This window comes from Ranitomeya variabilis, chromosome 1 (assembly GCF_051348905.1).
Source record: "Ranitomeya variabilis isolate aRanVar5 chromosome 1, aRanVar5.hap1, whole genome shotgun sequence".
NCBI lineage: Eukaryota > Metazoa > Chordata > Amphibia > Anura > Dendrobatidae > Ranitomeya > Ranitomeya variabilis.
Genome location: NC_135232.1, coordinates 442,049,904 through 442,071,503, shown reverse-complemented (window position 1 = coordinate 442,071,503; position 21,600 = coordinate 442,049,904). Strand labels below are relative to the sequence as shown.

Here is a 21,600-nt window from a genome sequence, read left to right as displayed (position 1 = left end):
TCGACGTCCAGTGGATTAGTGGCTACAGATGTTTGTTTTTCTGTAGTCCTGTACAAAGAAATATTACTTGTTGTATATTCGAGTCTGTCAGAACACATTTTCAGAGTATGTGTCAATGTTACTAATAGAACCAATCGGAGTACCTTTTCGAAAATGCGCTGGAAGTTAGTCTGTCACTCTGAGTATCACAGATCTATTATTACTTTTCTGTATGATGTCCATTGTACCTCCACCATAGCTCACTACGTGTGTACTCTGAAGTATTTACTACTGCCTTCCTTGTCTGCCTCTGTAACTCAAAATGACTACCCTGAAACCTTTTCTTCCCCTGTGCTAATAAAGTCAGAGCCAATAAAGCAAATGGCTCCTTTTCTTTGACAGCTTGAGTTTAGAAGCTGTAATTGAACCCAAATGAGTACATTAGTAGCTTGAATATTGACTAGCCATTATTTCATTCCGTGGTGTTGATAGTGGATACCTGGCTGCTGGTGGTGTTGATGAATTTTACAAGGTGCAATGTTTGTACTTTTTAATAGTCTAAAAAAAACAAAAACAATAAAATTCTGGTGTTGAGAAGATGTTTCATATGATTGATATAGATGTTTTACAAAACGTATAGCTTTCTATCGTGATCTGTTTGATATGATGTTACTTTGATATTTTTCTCTGTACATCTATTTTCTATTCAACGTAAAGCAAAAACAAGTTTAAATCTTAGGCCACGTTTGCACGTACTATGGTTGCAAATCCCTGACAGCGTACGTTTCTCTTAGGTTCTACTATAACCCTCCTGTCACTGCTGCCTTGTGTGCAGCTTCTCCTTTACTTACTGTCTCCTTTGCTTTTTTAGTTAGATTGGCCTACCACGCAGAGTCATGTATCCCAATATATTAGTCTGTTTCTTACTCAGCCACGTTTTTGTCCTAATTACAGGTGCTTCTCACAAAATTAGAATATCATCAAAAAGTTAATTTATTTCAGTTTTTCAATACAAAAAGTGAAACTCCTATATTATATAGAGTCATTACAAACCGTGATCTATTTCAAGTATTTATGTCTGTTAATGTTGATGATTATGGAAGCCCAAGTTGCTTTGATAGCAGCCTTCAGCTTGTCTGCATTGTTGGGTCTGGTGTCTCTCCTCTTCCTCTTGACAATACCCCATAGATTCTCTGTGGGGTTAGGGTCAGGTGAGTTTGTTGGCAAATCAAGCACAGTTTTTAAACCTGGTATTGGTACTTTTCAGTGTGGACAGGAGGAAAGTCCTGCTGGAGAATGAAGTTTCCATCTCCAAAAAGCTTGTCGGCAGAGAGAAGCATGAAGTGCTCTAAAATTTCCTGGCTGTTCTGAACAGACGGCTGTTCTGACTGACTTTGGTCTTGATAAAACACAGTGAACCTACACCAGCAGATGACATGGCTCCCAAACCATCACTGATTGTGGAAACTTCACACTAGACCTCAAGCAGCTTGGATTGTGTGCCTCTCCACTCTTCCTCCATATTCTGGGACCTTGATTTCCAAATGAAATGCAATTTACTTTCATCTGAAAACAACATCTCGGACCACTGAGACACTGGTGTTGTCTATCGGTCATGAGTGGCTTGACACGAGGAATGTGACACTTGTAGCCGATGTCCTGGATACAACTGTGTGTGGTGGCTCTTGAAGCAATGAATCAGCAGTAGTCCACTCCTTGTGAAAATTTTTGAATGGCCTTTTCTATACAATCCTTTCAAGGCTGTGGTTATCCCGGTTGCTTGTGCACCTTTTTCTACCACACTTTTTCCTTCCACTCAACTTTCCATTAATATGCTTGGATACAGCACTCTGTGAACAGCCAGCTTCTTTAGCAAGGACCTTTTGTGGCTTACCCTCCTTGTGGAGTGTGTCAATGACTGCCTTCTGGTAATCTATCAAGTCAGCAGTCTTCCCCATGATCATGGAGCCTACTGAAACAGACTAAGGGACCTTTTTAAACGCTTAGGAAGCCTTTGCAGGTGGTTTTTGTTAATTTTTCTAATTTACTGAGATAATGAGTTTTCGGTTTTCATTGACTGTAAGCCATAATCATTCATCAACATTAACAGAAATAAACAGTTGAAATAGATCACTCTGTAATGACTCTATATATGAGTTTCACTTTTTGTATTGAAGAACTGAAATAAATTAACTTTTTGATGATATTCTAATTTTGTGAGAAGCACCTATTTGTATTGGTACAGAATTATGTACTGTATTGCCTGTACAGTGCCCAGGAATATAGGGCACGTTAGAAAAACTGTCACGGTTTAGTATCCACCTTTTGAGGCCAATTTTAATTTTTCTCTTAATGGCATATTTTTTTTCACTAGAAATTTTTTTTTTTTGTAATTGGGTTTTGTGAAAAAAATGGCAGAGTTTGCCTTCCTATAACCTCTGTGTTCCACGATCTTCCTAGCTGAAAAATGGGTTAACTGGATATCCATGAGTGAGCTCATTCTGACAATCCAATGAGAAAGTTTAACTCTAACTTCTTACTTTAAGCTGATTTATGAACACAGGTCAAAGTTAAATTAGAAGGGAAACAGCCCCTAAAAGCCAAAGGATGCTTTTTTTTTTTTTTTTTGCTGAAACCAAATATCAAAAAATATTTTTAGCCCCAAATATAAAACATAAATATTTTGTGGAGCTCTGTGTCCTACATTTATTATTATTGCTACATGCTGAAAATGCGGCACTTATTACCAGGGGGCAGACATTCTAGTAACCGCTACATATTTAGCATCTGAGCGTCACGTCCGTGTTGCACTTACCGGGCGCGGGTCTCCCGAACTCAACAGCCATCATAGGGATGTATTCGGCTGACAAGCTTGGGTCAGGAGATCTACCGCCGGCCCGTGCACCAGAACACGACACATAGATGTGTGAATCCAGTCTCCTAGCATCTAGTAAGATTCTCTGGATGTTTGCAATGATTTTCTGAGAACGTTCTGAAGATTTTGTGTTTTTGTTCTAGAACTCTAAGCGGGACTGGAGGCCGCTGGAGGAGCACAGTTGTACTGACATTCCCTGGCTGCTGCTGTTTATCCTGTTCTGTATCGGGATGGTGAGTAGCTCAATGCCGATTCCTCTATCTTGTCTCTGTTTTCCTCTATACATTCTTTATAATTGTCATTGGACATACTGCTGACACATTTAACATTTAGCTTTAACAGCTTCTACTAAACCTTCCTAAAATCAGTTTATTTTTGTCAGTTGTTTCCTTCTCCCCAATTGTCCATTGCATACTATTAGGTGAGAATGAAAGCCTGATGCATTGGGTACTTTAAATTAAAAGTTTTGGGTAAAAGGAAGAATGCTGAGCATGAATGATACTTGTTCTTGTCCCCTTGTGCTTGCCCTTTGTGAACAAGGTGGCATGGCAGATCTGGACTCAGAGAAAAAAAAATTCTGACCCAAATAAATAAGATATGAAATGATCAATAGTAACTGACAGTACCTCTAGAAAATCACACATGGTTTTATGTGGTAAAAACCTCTACAGGTTAATGATGTACAAATGTTGTCAAATTTCTCAATGCAAACGGCATAGATTATTTCTTATCATACCACATTTGCTTTGCAAAATCTCATTAGCAGCTCCTCAGTGTCCCTCCTCCCTGCTGAGACCTCGCACTACTCAGTACAAGCTGCAGCTGTCAGGCAGGCTGTATGTGAGTAGATTGCATACACTTGGACTTCTCATTCTGTATCTGGACTTATAAAATGCGCATCAGTATTATACAATCACTTTTACATGTGTTTTCAAAGTACCTTATATACTCGAGTATAAGCCGAGATTTTCAGCCCACTTTTTGGGCTGAAAGTGACCCTCCCGGCTTATACTCGAGTCAGTGTCGGCATGGGGTCGGCGGGTGAGGGGGAGCGGCGGCTGTCACATACTCACCTGCTCCTGGCGCGGTCCCTGGCGCGGTCCCTGCATGTCCCATGGTCTCCGGGCAGCTCTTCCTGTGTTCAGCTGTCACGTGGTACCGCTCATTAAAGTAATGAATATGCACGCATATTCATTACTGTAATGAGCGGTACGTGACCGCTGAACACAGGAAGATGCCACCGGCTCCTGGAGACCATGTGACAGTGAGACGCTGCCAGGGACCGCGCCGGGAGCAGGTGAGTATATCGGGGGAGGTGAGCATTGCGTGATAGTCACCTTCCTCGTTGCGCGCTGCTCGGTCTTCCGTCCTCTGCTGTGCACTGTTCAGGTCAGAGGGCGCAAGGACGCGATTAGTGTGCGCGCCGCCCTCTGCCTGAACAGTCAGTGCAGAGGATGGAAGACAGAGCAGCGCGCAGCGGTGGAACGTGGAAGGTGACTATCGCAAGTGCCGGGGGCCTGAGCGAAGAGAGGTGAGTATGTGATTTTTTTTTTATTTTAATCGCAGCAACAGCATATGGGGCAAATGTGTGGAGCATCTTATGGGGCCACAATGTATGGAGCATCTCATGGGGCCATAATGTATGGAGCATCTCATGGGGCCATAATGTATTGAGCATCTCATGGGGCCAGAATGTATGGAGCATCTTATGGGGCCACAATGTATGGAGCATCTTATGGGGCCTTCAACCTTTATGCAGCATTGTATGGGGCAAATGTTTCTATGGAGCATCTTATGGGGCCATTATTAACCTTTGTGCAGCATTATACGGGGCGTATTTTGTATGGAGCATCTTATGGGGCCCATCATGAACTGTATGGAGCATTATATGGGGCTCCTGATTCAATATGGATATTCAAAAACACTTAACCTACTGATGTCTCAATTAATTTTACTTTTATTGGTATCTATTTTTATTTTTGACATTTACCGGTAGCGGCTGCGTTCCCCACCCTAGCCTTATACTCGAGACAATAAGTTTTCCCAGTTTTTTGTGGCAAAATTAGGGGGGTCGGCTTATACTCGAGTATATATGGTAAATGCATCATCCTTGTCAGATTTAGGAGATCTATTTAATAATGTATGTGGTTTACATTGTGAACCTGTAGCTTTGTTTCTAGATTGCCAAGGAGGAACCATCAGCCCATGTGTATTTACATGTATTTCTGTAGTGATCATGAAGTCCTAATTAGCATGCCAATTACTGTAGAGCTGCATACAGCGCTTTCAGATTCTGTTTCTGTTTGCTGCTCAGAAGACAAATAATTAGCTTTCTCTGGGATATGCCTTTCATTTGGAGGTTGGCATGTTAACATGTTTTGACAATAACAAAAGGCTCATCTTGGATGGCTGCAACTTGTACAAGCTGAAAACTAAGCCTACGCTTGTGTCGCCTGACGTTTTACACATTTACTCATGAAGCAAGCTTTGACGTTGTCAGCTATACTTAGTAAATGACTGCTTTAGTTTCTGGTGCAGTGTAGGGAATCCTATAGATATCAATTGGCATAATAAATGTGTAAATTAATATAGCATCAAACATACCCTCTGTAAGTGTTAGCAACCACCGGAGACCAGAGTGGGAGTCTTGGGCAATGTGGTCCTTTCCACTTGCTCTGTCCTGGGCACTATTGATGTGAGCAACTCTGGATGAAGTGATCTCCGACTGGGGCACAGAGTACGGAAGCATAGTAACTTTATGCTAACTAACCAATGAAAATATATATTTTTAAAAATTGTTAAATTCTACCAGTCAACGGTAAGTTACAATAGGTCACCCCACTTTTACTGATTTCTAGAAACCTAAATGTATAGGTGACGTTCCCAACATAATTGTAAAATCAAGTTGTTAATATTGTGGCTTGTTATAATTCATTGGACTAGTTCTAGAGGTGTGCGCTTAGTGCGGCCAGTTGAACACAGCCAGTTGGTTGATGTCACACCTACGGAGGCATGATTGACGTCTCTGCCTTTTCAGTGTTCACTAAAACCCATAAATGTGTGACTTTCAGCTGTGACGTCAGACCTGTACAGTGAACTTCTGCCTAGAGTACATGCCACGATCTTGCCAGCCTGTAAGCTCGCAGAGGGAAGTGTTCAATCCTCTGGGTGCATGCTCAATATGATACCAAGGTAGCATAACAAAGGCCGAAGTTTGTTTTGCATTCTCGGACTCATGGTTGTAACCATGCATTTGCAGGATTTAGAACAGTGGCAGACTGGCCCTGTAGATCCGTCAATTTGCGCTGGACTGGACTGGTCCGCGCTGAGCAGAAGTCTCTTGGACTAGTCCAGTTAATTATAATACTTGGCAAAGCAATGTTAAAAAAGCTGATTTTACAATTTTGCTGTGCTGGGAACTTTTCCAAAATGTTTAGGAGGCTAGAAATCCGTATTAAATGACCAATGCAGCTCTTCCGTTAAAGGCGTTGTCGACTATTAGGAAAACCCCTTCTTAAACTGAGGCTATGTGCCACGTTGCAGATTAGCCTGTGGAATTTTTTGTGCGGATTCTGCATCTCTTGGAAGAAAACGCCGGTGCGGATTTGATGCGTTTATGCGGATTTGCTGTGGATTTACTGCTGATTTTGTGCGGATTTCTTGAGTTTTTACCCCTGTGGATTTCTATAATGGAATGGGTACAAAAATGCTGCAGATCCGCACAAAAGAAGTGACATGCTACTTCTTTTCCGCACGAAATTTTCCGCACCGTTAGCACAGCATTTTTTTTTTTGTTCATTGATTTAATTTGTACTGTAAATCATTGCGGATCTGCAGAGTTTCTGCACGGTAAAAAACGCTGCGGATCCGCAGGAAATCCGTAATGTGTGCACATAGCCTGAATGTTCGGCCCCAATAAAATAATACAAACTATACTCTCCTCCTGTGTCGGCTGCGTTCCAGAGGTGTCGGCACTCGTGGTTTCATGGTTGTGATATTTTAAGTAGGGGTTGTCCTAGTAGTCGACAGGAACTTAAAAAATAGTAAATCCTGCTGTACTCCGAACATAGATCTCCCTTCAGAATCTGCCTCCAGAGTTTATTTTAAATGAGGAGCGTTACCAATGTCAGATATGTAGGTCAGAAGAGCAGACTGTCAGTCATTACATGTCTCACTGGAAACACCCCCTTTGATTTAAAATAAAGAAAGGATTATACAGACAGGACAGCAATTGGATCACAGCTGATACTTTCTGTGACGTAAAACCTGTTTTAAACAAGATGAGAAATGTTTTTCCTCACAAAAAGAATCAGCTGCAATCCACTGCTGTAATATCTGTATCCTCCCTTTTGCTTTTCCCCCGCCCAGGAGCTGTGGTATGATCAGACCATGTTCCTGCATGGTCAGACACAGCCATTACACAGTACACAGCAGCGGCACATTCTCGAAAGTCGGATCGTGTGAAATCGGTCGATTATTGTGAAAAGTTTTTTCTTTTCTTCTCTTTTCTCCCTCTCCCTCTCCCTCTCCTCGGACAGTGTGTAAATCGATACATCCAAAACGGTAAGATGGCGTTTATACCCCCACCCCCTGTGACGCCACAGAAAGCAAGACAAGACCTGTGTCATCACGCTGCCCACACTCCTTCATTGGCTGAAAAAATGGCGGTTAAAGCGTCATACGAAATGCGACTTTGGCGCGAAGATCGCCGACCGCATGGCCGATCCCATGCTGGGATCGGCTCAGGTTTCACGAAACCCGACTTTGCCGAAAGTCGGCGACTTATGAAATTGACCGATCCATTTCGCTCAACCCTAGTCATCACTTCTGGTCCCAGTGGAGACCACTGGAGTGGCACAGAATGTAAGGGGTATGTAACTCTTATATTTTCCCTACCCGAGGAACAATTTTGGATAATCCCCGAAATCCCCTTCTAAAGCTTTTTAAAACCCAAAGTGCATTTACACATTGCTGCTACATTACCAAAGTGTCCTGTCTATATGTGACCTTCTACTAAATTTCATGAATTTAGGTCTTTGTGACTGTAAAGTACGCTAAGTAAATTTTTCTGACTTTCCCGAATGTTTATTTTTCTGACACAAGACTTTCTTTTTCACTTTTTTATTTTCTTTTTTCCCTTTCATATTCAATTACTGAAATAAGCAATAAAAATAGAAAAATATGACCGGACACAACTGAAAAAAATCATCTCCGTGTGAAAGCCCTTTTAATAGAGGGCTAGCCTGCTTATTGTTTGGATTTTTAATGGATGTGATCCTGAGAAGAGTAACATGGCTTGTGCCTATCTATTACTAGAAGACGGATTTAGGCCATACCCAGTAAATACAGTTGGCCTTCATTTGAAGACAAGATCTGCAAGCCATTGATGCTGCTTAGCGTCTGTATGGCTGGTTGTTCCTGATAAGTTTTTACAGCAGAAAAGCGTTCTTCCTGCTGTTTTCATACAACCCCAAAGGTTAATGAGGAAAATCACATTATAAGGATTTCAGAACCCTCATTTATTTCCCCAAGATGTTTTCATGTGCACGATTTGCATTTGCAGAACAGCATCCCAGAATCTCAGATGAAGCAATACTCGTCACACCCAAAATCCTATTAGATAATAGGCATTATACTGTTCAAGAAATGTAATATTTGCTTACGCCCTCATTGATGAAAATCAGTTCAGGAATATCCATACTATTTTTTAGACACGTGATGGTTTGGCGCTTGTGATCCCATAGATACTAGCAGGCTCCTGATTCTGTGACCTGAATGATATGCAGTAGTGATGAGTGAGTATGCTCGATACTCGATTGATGATCGGGGTGCTTGGGCACGCTCGTTACTCATTTGAGTATTGCTTGTGTTTGAGCGCCATACTTGAGTCCCCGCCTCCAATTTTTCACAGCTCATAGCCAACAAACATGCAGGCATTGCCTGCCATACACTGTAATGCTGTAGCCATGTTGGCTACTGGCATTACTGTGATTGGCCGGCCGCATCGCATCTTGCATAAAACCTGGTGACGCGATGCTCGGCACACTCCTCTGGAAGCAGAGGATAATCCCTCTGGATGGTGGGCGTGGAGAGCAGTGAATATTCGTTTTGAATTTACACTTGCTTAACTAGCTAGTGTGCGACTCTCTTCTTCGGTGCTGACAGAAAGTATACCAGAGACGTGAACCATTAAACTCTACATATCCTGAAAGGGCTGCCCAAGCCCTATTTCAGGGTACCATTAATTTAGTACAAAAAAATCACCTCACAGATTCCCTGTAACGTATTGAGTTAATAAAAATTACTTTGTATCGCCTGAATTTTTAATAACCAGCCACGAAAAAGCAGACATCTGAGAGCTGATATCAGGTGGGCAAGAGCCTGGTTATTATCTATATATATAATTGTCTAAGGGTAACTTCCGTCTGTTCTTCTGTCACCGTTATTCGTTCGCTGATTGGTCTCGGCAGCTGCCTGTCATGGCTGCCGCGACCAATCAGCGACGCGCACAGTCCAGAAAAAAATGGCCGCTCCTTACTCCCCGCACTCACTGCCCGGCGCCCGCATACACCGCTCACACAGGGTTAATGCCGGCGGTAACGGACCGCGTTATGCCGCGGGTAACGCACTCCGTTACCGCTGCTATTAACCCTGTGTGTCCCCAACTTTGTACTATTGACGCTGCCTATGCGGCATCAATAGTACAAAATGTAATGTTAAAAATAATAAATAAAAAAAAAAAACCTGCTATACTCACCCTCCGCCGCCTTTCTCGCTCCTCGCCACGCTCCCCGGACCGCTCCATTACAACCGTCAGCTTGCGGTGAGGTCCCGTCCCAGGGCTGGTGTGCGGCAATGACCTTCCGTGACGTCACAGTCATGTGACTGCGACGTCTTCATAGGTCCTGCTCCCACCAGCCCTGGCACTTGCAATGGAACTCGGCTTCAGGAAAATGGCCGCCGCGATCTCGATCTGCGCACGCGCGGCATCCCGCGGCCATTTTCCTGAAGCCGAGCACTACCATCTGCACAGGATCCCAGGAAGAGGAGAGGCGGGACGCGGAGGAGCAGTGACAAGAATGGTGAGTATGATACACTACAAGGGGCCCTCGGATCGTTAGTTGAGTATGTTTATTTTTTATTTTTTGGACCTGTCACATACGTGCCTCGGTAATATACTACGTCACTGGGCAATATCCTACGTGGCTCTGCTGTATACTACAAGGCTGGGCAATATACTACGTGGCTGGACAATATACTACAAGGCTGGGCAATATACTACAAAGCTGTGCAATATACTATGTGGCTCTGTGCAATATACTACGTAGCTGTGCTGTATACTACGTCGCTGGGCAATATACTACGTCGCTGGGCAATATACTACGTCGCTGGGCAATATACTACGTCGCTGGCAATATACTACGTGGACATGCATATTCTAGAATACCCGATGCGTTAGAATCGGGCCACCATCTAGTTAATTATAATTTACCAGAAGGCAACAAATCCCTATCTAAAGACTGTTAAAATATAGCTTTTAATTAACTAAAGGAATATTATTAAAACATTGCACAGCTATATGTGTATTTAGGGAAACACAGGGTATAGCCTTTACTTTCACTGATCTCAGTATTGTTACAATGCTTATCTTCCTTATCCCATTATTTTCAAACTCTGTTATGGTTTACAGGAAAAGCTTGGTTCGGCCGCTACCTCATCTCCTTATATTTTATAACCATACACAACTGGCCAGTGATAAGCCTCCCCGCTATGTTTCACCAGAGACCTGGCGTCAAACATACAACCACAATCCCCTAATGATGCCAGGTCTCTGGTGAAACATGTCGGGGAGGCTTAGGGTTACTTTTATATTGGCATTAGCCAGTTTTGTATGGTTATAAAATATAAGGAAGTGAGATGGCGGCCGAACCAAGCTAAAGGAAACCTGTCAGGTGATTTTTTTTTTCTTCTACTAACCTAATGGTATACTGAAATTGGGGTGGGCAGCCCTCTCAGGATATGTAACATTTATTGTTTTCACCGGTTTTATTGCTGTCAGCATTGGAGAAGTGAGTCGCGCGCTGGCCAGTTAAACAGATCCAAGTTCAACATGAATATTTACTGTTCCCCACGCCCACCTCTTGGTGTCGGTGATAATAAAAATCTTCACAGGCGGTGAAAGGCGGTTGGGATTATGGGCATGGGGAACAGTGAATAAGTCACTTTGAATTTGCATCTGGTTGACTAGCCATCCACTTCAGCAATTTATTTTCTTATTTTTATTTTTAACCCCTTAGTGACAGAGCCAATTTGGTACTTAATGATCAGGCCAATTTTTACAATTCTGACCACTGTCACTTTATGAGCTTATAACTCTGGAACGCTTCAACGGATCCTGCTGATTCTGAGATTGTTTTTTCGTGACATATTGTACTTCATGATAGTGGTAACATTTCTTCGATATTACTTGCGATTATTTATGAAAAAAATGGAAATATGGCAAAAAATTTTAAAATTTAGCAATTTTCAAACTTTGGATTTTTATGCCCTTAAATCAGAGAGATATGTCGCAAGAAATAGTTAATAAATAACATTTCTCACATGTCTACTTTACATCAACACAATTTTGGAACCAAAATTTTTTTTTTTAGGGAGTTATAAGGGTTAAAAGTTGACCAGCAATTTCTCATTTTTACAACACCATTTTTTTTTTAGGGACCACATCACATTTAAAGTCATTTTGAGGGGTCAATATGATAGAAAATAACCAAGTGTGACACCATTCTAAAAACTGCACCCCTCAAGGTGCTCAAAACCACATTCAAGAAGTTTATTAACCCTTTACGTGCTTCACAGGAACTGAAACAATGTGGAAGGCAAAAATTAACATTTAACTTTTTTTTGCAAACATTTTGCTACAGAACCATTTTTTTTAATTTTCACAAGTGTAAAAACAGAAATTTAAATATAAATGTTGTTGTGCAATTTCTCCTGAATACGCCGATACCCCATATGTGGGGGTAAACCACTGTTTGGGCGCACCGCAGAGCTTGGAAGAGAAGGAGTGCCGTTTTACTTTTTCGATGTAGAATTGGCTGGAATTGAGATCGGACGCCATGTCGCGTTTGGAGAGCCCCTGATGTGCCTAAACAGTGGAATCCCCCCACAAGTGACACCATTTTGGAAACTAGACCCCTTAAGGAACTTATCTAGATGTGTGGTGAGCACTTTAAACCCCCAGGTGCTTCACGGAAGGTTATAGCGTAGAGCCGTGAAAATAAAAAGTCGCATTTTTTTTTCAAAAATGATCTTTTTGCCCCCAAATTTTTATTTTGACAAGGGTAACAGGAGAAATTAGACCACAAAAGTTGTTGTGCAATTTCTTCTGAGTATGGCGATACCCCATATGTGGGGGTAAACCACTGCTTGGGCGCACCGCAGAGCTTGGAAGAGAAGGAGTGCCGTTTTACTTTTTCAATGTAGAATTGGCTGGAATTGAGATCGGACACCATGTCGCGTTAGGAGAGCCCCTGATGTGCCTAAACAGTAGAAAACCCCCACAAGTGACCCCATTTTGGAAACTAGACCACTTAAGGAACTTATCTAGATGTGTGGTGAGCACTTTAAACCCCCAAGTTCTTCACAGAAATTTATTAAAGTAGTGCCGTGAAAATAAAAAATCCTTTTTTTTTTCCTCAAAAATGATTTTTTAGCCTGCAATTTTTTATTTTCTCAAGGGTAACAGGAGAAATTGGACACCAAAATTTATTGTGCAATTTATGCTGAGTAGGCTGATACCCCATATGTTGGGGTAAACCACTGTTTGGGCGCATGGCAGAGCTTGGAAGGGAAAGAGCGCCGTTTTGGAATGCAGACTTTGATAGAATGGTCTGCGGGCGTTATGTTGCGTTTGCAGAGCCCTTGATGTACCTAAACAGTAGAAACCCCCCACAAGTGACCCCATTTTGGAAACTAGACCCCCCAAGGAACTTATCTAGATGTGTGGTGAGAACTTTGAATGCCCAACTGCTTCACAGAAGTTTATAATGCAGAGTCGTGAAAATAAAAAATATATATTTTTTTCCACAAAAAAAGATTTTTTAGCCCCCAAGTTTTTATTTTTACAAGGGAACAAGAGATATTAGACCCCAAGAGTTGTTGTCCAATTTGTCCTGAGTACACTGATACCCCATGTGTGGGGGGGGGACCACTGTTTGGGTGCACGGCAGAGCTCGGAAGGGAAGGAGCGCCGTTTTGGAATGCAGACTTTGATAGAATGGTCTGTGGGCGTTATGTTGCATTTGCAGAGCCCCTGATGTGCCTAAACAGTAGAAACCCCCCACAAGTGACCCCATTTTGGAAACTAGACCCCCCAGGGAACTTATCTAGATGTGTGGTGAGAACTTTGAATGCCCAAGTGCTTCACAGAAGTTTATAATGCAGAGTCGTGAAACTAAAAATAAAAATTTTTTTACACAAAAAAGATTTTTGAGCCCCCAAATTTTTATTTTGACAAGGGTAACAAGAGAAATTGGATTCCAAAAGTTGTCCAATTTGTGCTGATACCCCATGTGTGGTGGGGACCACTGTTTGAGCGCATGGCAGAGCTCGGAAGGGAAGGAACCCCATTTTGGAATGCAGACTTTGATAGAATGGTCTGCGGGCATTATGTTGCGTTTGCAGAGACCCTGATGTACCTAAACAGTAGAAACCCCCCACAAGTGACCCCATTTTGGAAACTAGAGCCCCCAAGGAACTTATCTAGATGTGTGGTGAGAACTTTGAATGCCCAAGTGCTTCACAGACGTTTATAATGCAGAGTTGTGAAAATAAAAAATATTTTTTTTTTCCACAAAAAAGATTTTTTAGCCCCCAAGTTTTTATTTTCTCCAGGGTAACGGGATAAATTGGACAACAACTTTTGGGGTACAATTTCTCCTGAGTATGCTGATGCCCCATATGTGGGGGTAAACCACTGTTTGGGTGCACGGCAGAGCTCGGAAGGGAGGGAGCACCATTTGACTTTTTGAGCGCAAAATTGGCTGTGGCGTCTAGAGACCCCCTGATGTACCTAAACAGTGGAAACCCCCCAAATCTAACTCCAACCCTAACCCCAACACACCCCTAAGGCTTCTTTCACACTTCAGTTGTTTGGCGTCAGTCAGCTCCGACATAGTGACGGATCCGTCACAATTGTTGAGAAAACCATTCTAACGGATCCGTTTTTTTGACGGATCCGTTACTTGGGGGTTGTCTGGGAAAAGTATCTACTTTTTGGAGCATGCGCAATTGAAAAAGCGGATTGGGGCGACGGATCCGCCGAAATGACTAACGACGGATCCGTCGCCCATAGGCGGCCATTCTATGGAATGACGAACGCGACGGATCCGTCGCGAACCGCCATTTCGGCGCAGACAAAAAACGTTACAGTGGCCGTCAATGTCTAGATGACGTCCGCCAAATCTCGACGGATGCGTCACATGGCGGATGGAACGGACGACCATCCGCCACAATCCGTCGCTAATGCATGTCTATGGGATAACAGCGGAACCGCCAAAAAAATGACGGATCCGCTATTTGATGAAAATGGCGGTTTCAGACTGACGCCAAAAGACTGAAGTGTGAAAGAGGCCTAACCCTAATGCCAACCCGATCCATAATCCTAATCACAACCCTAAGGATAATCGCAACCCTAAACTCAAAACAACCATAACCCTAATCAGAACCCTAAATCCAACACACCCCTAATCCTAATCTCAACCCTAACCTCAAACCTAACCCTAATCCCAATACACCCCTAATCCCAACCCTACCCTTAACCCTAATCCCAAACCTAACCGTAATCCCAAACGTAACCCTAATGCCAACCCTAATCCAAACCCTAATCCCAACCCTAACCCTAACTTTAGCCGCAACCCTAGTCCTAACTTTAGCCCCAACCCTAACCCTAAATTTAGCCCCAGCCCTAACCCTAAATTTAGCCCCAACCCTAACCCTAAATTTAGCTCCAACCCTAACCCTAAATTTAGCCCTAACCCTAACCCTAGCCCTAACCCTAATTTTAGCCCCAACTGTTCTCTCCTGCCGGCCGGCAGATGGCAGCAGAGAGCGGGCGCACTGCGCATGCGCCCGCCATTTTCTTTTCATAGGAAGAAGCCGGCGGCCAGGAGAAGACACAGGAGGACCCAGGGACACCGGTAAGTATGATAGGGTCCCCGAATCCCCCTTTTTCTCTGTCCTCTGATGTGCGATCACATCAGAGGACAGAGAATTACACATCACTTTTTTTTTTTTTGCGGTCACCGGTAAACAGTTAATTACCGGCGATCGCAAAACAGGGGTCGGTAAAAACCGACCCCGATCATGTTCTTTGGGGTCTCGGCTACCCCCAGCAGCCGAGACCCCAAAGATCTCCTAGGTGCCGGCCGGCGGGCGCACTACGCGTGCGCCCGCCATTTTTAAGATGGCGGCGCCCATGGGGAGCCACGAGGAGCACCGGGGGGAGACAGGTGAGTATCGGGGGCGACCGGGGACCCCATTTCTCTGTCCTCCGATGTGCGATCACATCGGAGGACAGAGAAATTAAATGGGAAATCGCGTTTTGTTTTGGTTTTTTTTGCGATCGCCGGTAAACGGTTAATTACCGGCGATCGCAACTCGGGGGTCGGTAAAAAAACGCCGAATCATGTTCTCTGGGGTCTCGGCTATCCCCGGTAACCGAGACCCCAGAGAAAATCCGACTCTGAGGGGCGCTATTCACTTTTTCCACAGCGCCGTTAATTAACAGCGCTGTGGTTTAAGTACCCTTAGCGGCCGCCGTTAAAAGGCGTATCGGCGGTCGTTAAGGGGTTAAATCCTTCTGATACACCCCCCCCCCCAACACACACGCACACACGCACGCACGCACGCACCCCAGCCTTCATGCTAGGGTCTGCCAGAAAATGTCAGTTTCCCATAGACTTCCGTTATACTCAGTACTCTAGTCAAGCTCATCTGAGTGTCCGACCTGCTCGATTCGAGTACCAAGCACTCAAGCATTTTAGTGTTCGATCATCACTAGTATGTGGCTATCATTAAGGACACCTTGTCCCTGATTACCTTATTAAATAAATTCCGTGTGTGTGTGAGTGAGCTTCCAAGCTCTGAGGAAAAAAAGTTCTCATGAACAGGTAAAGTTCTGGTAAATGTAATGGGTCACCACATCTCCTTCACTGTTTGAGGTACAAACCCGTATTTCGGAGTGACTGCCTGGTATTGCAGAGAAATTACATAGTGAACACAATCCCTTCCGTACTTGATCTGCTGGGATGTCAGAAGGTGAACCTCATCAATCTGGCAGCAGTATTTTGGTTCTGAAGAACCTCTTTCATCCATGAGCTTTGGTTCAATCTGAGTCCATGTTCCCTCATACACATAAGATTGCTGTCAGTGGATCATTTTGGTTGACAGCTATCTCTCACGATTTGCCAGAGGAACGCTCAACTTACCCTCCTGTATTCTCTGAGAGCTGCTTCCAGACTCCCCTTGCTGTGGATTATCTCCTGGGAAAGCAAAAGTATTGGCTGCTGAAATTCAGCACTTTAGTACCTCCTCTCCCAAGACTTAATCTGTTAGGCAGAGTTGGGAGGTTCAGTTACACTTTACACTTTCGGCCAACATCAGCAGACTTGGACGACTTTAGTTTGTGTATGGGGGCCCCTACATCATGTGACAGAATAAAAATGTTCATGAGTGATGGATAAGATTACATATTAGGATGAGCTCTGCAGAAATCTTGAAAAAAAATGTTTTTTTTGTGGCTTACTCTTGGGCGGAACACATCACAGGAACCAGGTATCCAGTGCACTTAGCCATTTGCTCCTCGTTATTTGTTTAATTTCTTTCTATCTCAGCACTAAAATGATATTGGCCAATAGAGAGCTACGTGTGGCTCCCAGGAGTTTTTCTATATCCATGGTGTACACAGACTGATACTGCCAGCTGCTCTCATCTACTATGCCCAGAGAGTAAATGACTACTGCTGTAATGTAATTATAGAGTGAACTTAAGGGGGCTCATACACAATAGATAGCTGTCAGCCAGTTGTTGGTCTGGCTGCCAGCTATTGCTCCTGAGTCCTCCATATACAGGAGCTTGCTGAAGACTCCTCCTTTGGCGGCTTATCTGGCTGAAAATAAAAGGATCAGTAGTCCGAAAATGGAAATGCTGGTTCCTTATCTTCACCAACATCATCTGTGTGGGTTGACAGTCTTGAGGTTCGCATACATAGTAGATTGTCCACAGAGTCTGACTATATGGGTGGGCTCAGCTAATGTTAGTCTAATGTCTATAGGCTCATAAGTGTAGTGGTTTCCTTGTTTGCTGGAGTACTGAGCCATACTTTTGATGCGATCAATAAATACATTTTAGTAGGCATGGCACTAAGTAAAGTCTTATCTTACTAAACATCTATTCAGTTGGAACACCTCAAATCTATTTTGAATTAATTATTTATTACCTGCATTACTAAATAGGTGATTACAGACCCCTACTTGTACATGCAGTGCAATGAGCCCATTTTTAATTTATTTTTTTGCTGCTAACAAAATGTTGTAAGCATTCTAACTAAAATGCATTTCATAGATTTGAGATGTGCCGCAGATCGATAACAAATGATCATAATTGCAAACTCTTCATTTTACAGCAGCACCATCTGAATATTAAAGAGTCATCAAAGGACACTTCAGAGTGTTAAGTTTGGGTTGAAAACTGCAAATTGTCAGGAGCCCAGGGAGCAGACAATGACTTTGTAATAGGATATGTGCAGGCACTGCAGCTTGGGGAAAACTTTTCTGCTGTAGTTGTAAAGTTATTCAAGGACTGCTTTATGTCCCTTCTCCAGCAGAGTGGGGATTTTCCTTCTCAATGCATTGATCTAATTTGGAGTATTTGAAAGTGAGTACATAAGAAATCATCTGTATGAGTATCATTCTCATGACCCCAAAGGAATCCGTTTCCAGCGCACTGTGGAAAAGGTGTGTTTTGGCCAGATGGAGACAGTACGATTTTTGTCTAGCTCTCTGAACTCTAGTAATAAATAGTAGTGACTTGGCATGGCATCAACCAAGCATCTTGTGACATTTGCATTAGTAGGTGGTGATGGCGTGTATAGTTTAGCGCTAATTGCCAAACTGGCTCCTAGAGTAGCCATTATTTAAAGTGGCAAATGCAGGACTGGTGCAGCATGGCAGTTAGCTGTGCGACATTGCATTAAAATGCAATAACGGGAGATCAAAAGAACGTATCTGCACAGAAGTGGTATCATTAAAAACGTCAGCTCGGCATGCAAAAAATAAGCCCTCACCCGACCCGAGATCCCGAAAAATGGAAACGCTACGGGTATTGAAAAATGGCGCAATTTTTTTATTTTTTTTTTTAGCAAAGTTTGAAATTTTTTTTCACCACTTAGATAAAAAATAACCTAGACATGTCTAGTGTCTTTGAATTCGTAATGACCTGGAGAATCAAAATGGCAGGTCATTTTTAGCATTTAGTGAACCTAGCAATAAAGCCAAACAAAAAACAAGTGTGGGATTGCACTTTTTTTGCAATTTCACCACACTTGGAATTTTTTCCCTGTTTTCTAGTACAAGACATGGTAAAACTAATGGTGTCATTCAAAAGTACAACTCGTCCTGCAAAAAATAAGCCCTCACATGGCCATATTGATGGAAAAATAAAAAAGTTATGAATCTGGGAAGGCGAGGAGCGAAAAACGAAAGCACAAAAACAAAAAAGGGCTTTGTCTTGAAGGGGTTAACAGGAACAGTGGAGGTCAAGATAAGGTTTGGAAGACCAAATTTCAGTGTAGGATTGCTAGAGAGGCAAATCGGCACCACTTCACAAAGATTTAGCAGACTATGGAGTTGTGGTACATTGTTGTACTGTTCAGAGACATCTGCACAAAAATGTCCTTCATGGAAAAGTCATCAGAAGAAAACCTCTCCTGCATCCTCACCAAAAAACTCAGTGTCAGAAGTATGCAAAAGAACATCTAAACAAGCCTGATGCATTTTGGAAACAAGTCCTGCAGACCAATTACCATAGGTTAAAATAGAACTCTTTGGCCACAATGGTCAAAAGTATATGGCTATGTGCACACGTAGGAAATTTGGTGCAGAATTTTCTGCACCAAATCTGCATCTCCTGGCAGAAAACGCAGGTGCAGATTTGATGCAGTTTTTGTTGCAGTTTTTGTTGCAGTTTTTGTTGCAGTTTTTGTTGCAGTTTCTGTGCAGTTTCTGTGCAGTTTCTGTGCAGATTTTACCAGTGCAGATTTTTATCATGGAAGGGTGCAGAAATGCTGCAGAACTGCACAAAAGAAGCGACAAGCACTTCTTTGAAATCTGCAGCGTTTCTGCGCGGATTTCTCTGCACCATGTGCACAGCTTTTTTTTCACATTGATTTACATTGTACTGTAAATCACAGTGCAGATCTGCAGCAGAAAAAAATGCTGCAGATCTGCACTAAATCGCCATCGTGTGCACAGGCCCTAAGTGGAGAAAAAAGGCACAGAATTTCAGGAAAAGAGCATCACGCCAACCATTAAACAGGTGGGTGGATCAATCATTCTTTGGGGTTGCGTTGCAGTCAATGGCACGGGGAACATTTCATGAGTAGAGGCAAGTATGGATTCAATGAAATTTCCACAAATTCTTAATGCAAACATAACACCATCTGTAATAAAGCTGAAGTTGAAAAGAGGATGGTTTCTACAAATGAATAATGATCCTAAACACACGTCAAAATCCACAATAGACTACCTCAAAAGGCACAAGCGGAAGGTTTTACAATGGCCCTCACAGTCCCCTCATGTGAACATCATTGAAAATCTGTGGCTAGAAAATAGCAGTGATGAGAAAAAAATGTTTTTGCCTAAAATACAAAGTACAAAGGAAATGTTATTTTTAACTTTAATCCTTTTAGAGATCCTTTCATTTTCAAAACTGTTCAAAATAACAGTAATTTTGACCAGCGGTGCCCAAATTTTACATGCCACTGTATACCTCGTTGTAGGTAAGAACATTTATTTAATTTAGACTTCAGAGGCTATAATGAGGGGACACCTGTGGACAAACAATTCCTTATACATTTTTCTTTCTTCAGAATATTTACTTTTTTGCTTTTAATAGTCCTCTTCATGTAATTGTCAAACCATGTGCTCCAGAAAATAGAGTGTAGTGTTCAGGAACATTAGTGATGCACCTGATGGGTTCCAAATTTATGGGTTTTGTGCGCTAATTTGTCTTCCCTTGTGACTTATTTAACTCTTACTAACGAAGTATTTGGTTTGTACAATACCTTTATGATCTCCATACTTAAATACACACTGTTTGTTTGTGTTTTTAGTGCGTTTTGGGCTTGGGAGCAGTTTTAGATTTGGGTCTGTGCAGAAATCAGCAGTCGAGCCCAACAGATTAGAAAGTTGAGGTTTGACTAACAATATAATAATAATCTTTATTTTTATATAGCGCTAACATATTCCGCAGTGCTTTACAGTTTTTGCACCCATTATCATAAGTGTCCCCGATGGGGTTCACAATCTAGATTCCCTATCAGTATGTCTTTGGAATGTGGAAGGAAACTGGAGAACCCGGAGGAAACCCACGCAAACACGGGGTGAACATACAAACTCTTTGCAGATGTTGTCCTTGATGGGATTAGAACCCAGGACTCCAGCGCTGCAAGGCTGCAGTGCTAACCACTGAGCCACCGTGCTGCCTGTACGGCATAACTTCTGAACAGTTGGGCCTAGACATTTTTGGAAGGACAGAATTTTCATAATTTAACTTCTGTGTTGCACAGTATAATGGATTTTTATATTAAAGACCTTGAAGATTGGCTTGACGTGTAGATTTCAGCTTTTAATCTAGGGGAGTTTATAAAAATATTGTGTAAGCCATTTCCATACATATATTGTCATATACTCTCTCGATTTCCACAGGCTCAAATGTAATTAGATAAAACTACCGTAACAATGATATATTTCAAGAGTATTTTCAATACTAAAATGCAAATCTTTTTCAATGATTGCCTGGAGTCAAATGTATGGGCATCATTAGATGTTGTATTTCTTTCCATGAGCTAATTTGCCAGTTCATGGCATCTACAGTTATCGTCTGGATTATTTTTATATACTGTACCATTCATTGATTTTTATAGTGGAGCTGTTCAGCCGAGCATACATGGCATTGATTTTACAATTGTGTTTATTTACTTAGGAGAGAGGTGAGACTTTTACAACCCTGATCTATTACAAAGTCAAACAAACCACAGATAACTAATACCACTATCTGCTCTTATCAGTAGACTACTGGTTGTAGGCTGCAATTCTGAAATCAAATACAAGGGCAGCTAGGAGTTTAGGTGCCCTTTTTAAAAGGAATAAAACAGAAAATGACATTTTTTTTTAAGTCCGATATTTACTATAGTTATATTAAAAAAGTCACTATCCATAAATAACTGTAGTGTCTCACATGGGTAATTAGAGCAGCTCCTGTTTAATGGTCAGCTTTACTGCATGGACTGGGATACTATGAGTAGTAGTTATCATTAGAGGGCAAGTGCATTAAGGCCTCTGTACACATTGAAAACAGTCTGAACACACTGATATCAGCTGGATTGGCTGACCATTTATGGTGTCTGAGGGGCTCCAGAGATGATGTTAGGGGAGATGAGGTGTGCATTCAAATTTTTTTCTTTCCAG

The 21,600-nt window shown here is 42.3% G+C and overlaps 1 protein-coding gene across 1 annotated transcript in view; it reads left to right on the top strand.

The window, feature by feature from the left end:
* SLC44A1 (solute carrier family 44 member 1) overlaps positions 1-21,600 on the top strand; it is a 153,257-nt gene that overhangs the window by 16,723 nt on the left and 114,934 nt on the right. Inside the window, exon 2 of the mRNA XM_077249395.1 lies at positions 2,998-3,087. Coding sequence (XP_077105510.1) covers positions 2,998-3,087 — 90 coding nt within the window. The remainder of the gene's footprint in view (positions 1-2,997; positions 3,088-21,600) is intronic.